The sequence below is a fragment of the Adiantum capillus-veneris genome, chromosome 25 (assembly GCF_014529385.1).
Source record: "Adiantum capillus-veneris isolate H3 chromosome 25, ASM1452938v2, whole genome shotgun sequence".
NCBI classification, from domain to species: Eukaryota; Viridiplantae; Streptophyta; class Polypodiopsida; order Polypodiales; family Pteridaceae; genus Adiantum; species Adiantum capillus-veneris.
The window spans coordinates 104,418,355-104,421,044 of record NC_140955.1 but is presented as its reverse complement, the minus strand read 5'-3'; the positions used below and the strand labels follow the sequence as shown (position 1 = coordinate 104,421,044).

The following is a 2,690-nucleotide window of genomic DNA, read 5'->3' as shown; positions in this document are numbered from 1 at the left end:
CTATCGGAAGAAATACTGCATGAGGCGATCGAGCAAAGTCATAACACAGTGGAAGATGGTTATGTGTTTCAGGCGGAATTTCATTTGGAAGCTGTGATTCGGAGCCTAGAGATATGTTGTGCACACTCAATAGTGTTGTACTTTTTGGGCTGGCCTATGACAACCCAAGGATTATGAGATTGGGCAGCATCAACGACTAACAACAAAAAGTGCGATTTGTCAGTTCATGGCAATTGGAAAAGGCTTCTATGTGGCAGGATGTGTTGCTTAGCAAAGCTGCTCAGGTGGTAGGATGTGCTGTCCAGCAAGCTTCTCAGGATTTGGTCATGAGAGGAGGTATATAGGGAGGTTCTCATTTTGCTTACGCTAGCCTTGGATGCCCGATTTTTATCCCTATGAAGAATTTATGGACTACTGCCTGTTGTGGGTCACGCTCAAGGGCTTTCCTCTTTGGCTTGAGGACCACGTAGACTCCATAGCTGCCTTGCTAGGCAGGGTTTTGTTCAGTCTGAAGTTGTAGCGGGTAAGGTCAGGATTGGACATAAAGGTATGCATATTGTGAAATATGAGTAAACCTAACCCCAAGTATATGGGATTTGAACATGGAGAGTGTTGGAGCATACCAATAGGAATTAGTGTGTGATTCATTCAGAAATGTCGGCTATAAGTGCTACAAAATTGGGACTATGCTAGGGATTTCCCTTAGGTGACAATTGCCCCTATTTCGAGGATTGGGACAACTTGGAGACGAGTCACAATAGAGGTCAATCCTTTAGCAAATGTCACTAGGATGGAAGCAAGGACGACTGAACAGGATGGGACATGCATGAAGGTGGCAAAAGAGATGGATTGCCCTACAGTGGAAGTGCAAGAGGAACCATTTGTGTCGGTCGCACCTTTTAGTGAGAAAAGCAGATAGATTGAGAATCTGACTTAGGAGACGCAGGATAGACCTGAGCCGATTGATGACACTGCCTCAATGTCTCTTAGATTGGATGATTTGGTGGGCCGGTTGTTGGTAGATGCCATGGCTCGATTGGAGCATAGCTTTCATTGTAGCTTTATTGGTTTAGTAATATATATATACACTCACTATTATTATTATGAGTTTGGGAAAAAAAAGGACCTCGTTTCTATAGCTTTTTTTGTATCTTTTCTATTGATTCAATTCTTCTGATTTTTCCAAAAAAAAAAAAGTTGAAATGCTAACGCGTTACCTTGTTGAAGTCAAAAATCTAAGATAGAATTCTATCAATAAGCTATTTAGTGGTCCTAGGGTTTCTGCGGGGAGCTGGGAGTGCAATCGGCTGGTTCCTCTGCAGCTCGACGTGCGCGCTCATAGGTTGGGGGGCCTGAAGAAGGCGGTTGAAGGGACAGGGCTTCATGTCTGGTTGTGTGTGTTGCGACAGGAGGAGGCTCAGTTGTTTTGCCGTAGATCTGCCCCAGCAGGGGGGCCTCTGGATAGTGGGGCTGCTCCTCTTCCCCCTTTCTGCTCTCAGATTCACGTTCCCTTTTTCTGGAAGTAGGGATGCTTGACAGTCCCCCACCCCTTGGGTGGAAATTGTGGTTTTGTGGAGGTTGATCGTATGGTGTTTTTTGGTTTGATGGTTCTGGTTGACTCGACGGCGGGTGGGACAAGAGTAGAAGACTTGTTCTCCTCGGTGGAAGCACCGAATCCCGTGCGAGGCTCTTTCTGAAAGCTTGAGGTCTGCATTTGCATATAGTTTGGTGTGGCGGCCTGGTGTTGATGAAGATGGGTCTAGTGATTCATCTGGCTGATGTGGCTCTTCTCTTTTCTCTCCAGACTTCTTGGCGGTGATGGAGACTTGGGGCTCCACTCGTATGCAAATGTAAGATCTCTGTTTCTTCTGATATTTCATGGTGATGTTTTGGGCTAGCTTCCTATGTTCGGGCTGTTGATTATATGTAATGTATGGGTTCATGTTGATCTTTCTCTTGAGGAGGATGCCCATTGGGGGTGGTAGGCATGTAGGTATTTGTGGCATCTTCAAGGGGGTCTTTGTTATGTTGGTTGGTGTTGTTGGTGTTGATGCGTATGGTCTTATGATTATGGTTCATTAGGAAAAGTATGAACCCCAAAAGGGTTTTGTAAGGATGTTTAATTTTAAGAGATTAAAGCTAAAAATGTGTGTGATTTAAGAGATAAGGCCATTGAATGAAGGTAATCTCATAAGATTTTTTAAAAGCTATCATAGGCTTTCTTGTAGGTTGAAATAGAGGTTAGGGAAGGAGGATAGGTATATTCTCTCTCTACTCAAAAGAGTGGTGGCTTGACAATAACTACCTTTCTTTTGGCACATCATTAAGGGTGCCAGTCCTAAAAAGCATTTTTTCAAAAAACAATATCAAATAGATCTCATTTTTACTCAAAACGTATTTCCAATCCATATGTATATCTGAAAATCAAATTTTCCTTTCAAAATCTCACTATTAGACTTGTAAAATGTCAAATTTTTCACCTTATTTTATTTTCCTACAAAATCACTTTCCTCTCACTCCTTCCCTCTCTTCTCTCTCCTACTTTTTAACACTCTTCATCCTTTCTTCTCCTTGTTGCATGTCCATTCCATAGCTTTGTTGCAGCTCTCCACTTTATTTCTCTCTTCTCCACTTATGTTGCAGCTCTCTATCCTATAGCTCTCCTCTCCACTCCATAGCTCACCTCTCCA

General features: G+C 43.1%; 1 protein-coding gene across 1 annotated transcript; it reads right to left on the bottom strand.

Annotated features, from left to right (window-relative positions):
* Nucleotides 1–1,259: 1,259 nt before the first annotated feature.
* On the bottom strand, nt 1,260–2,489 carry LOC147425416 (uncharacterized). Its single transcript, XM_086500057.1, has one exon. It carries the CDS (start codon nt 2,004–2,006, stop codon nt 1,260–1,262), a length of 747 nt encoding a protein of 248 aa, XP_086356183.1. The 5' UTR covers nt 2,007–2,489.
* Between the last annotated feature and the right edge of the window lie 201 nt (nt 2,490–2,690).

Bases quoted from the DNA above. Each gene is read 5' to 3' on its own strand.
- LOC147425416 (XM_086500057.1), bottom strand. From the start codon at position 2,006: ATGCCACAAATACCTACATGCCTACCACCCCCAATGGGCATCCTCCTC.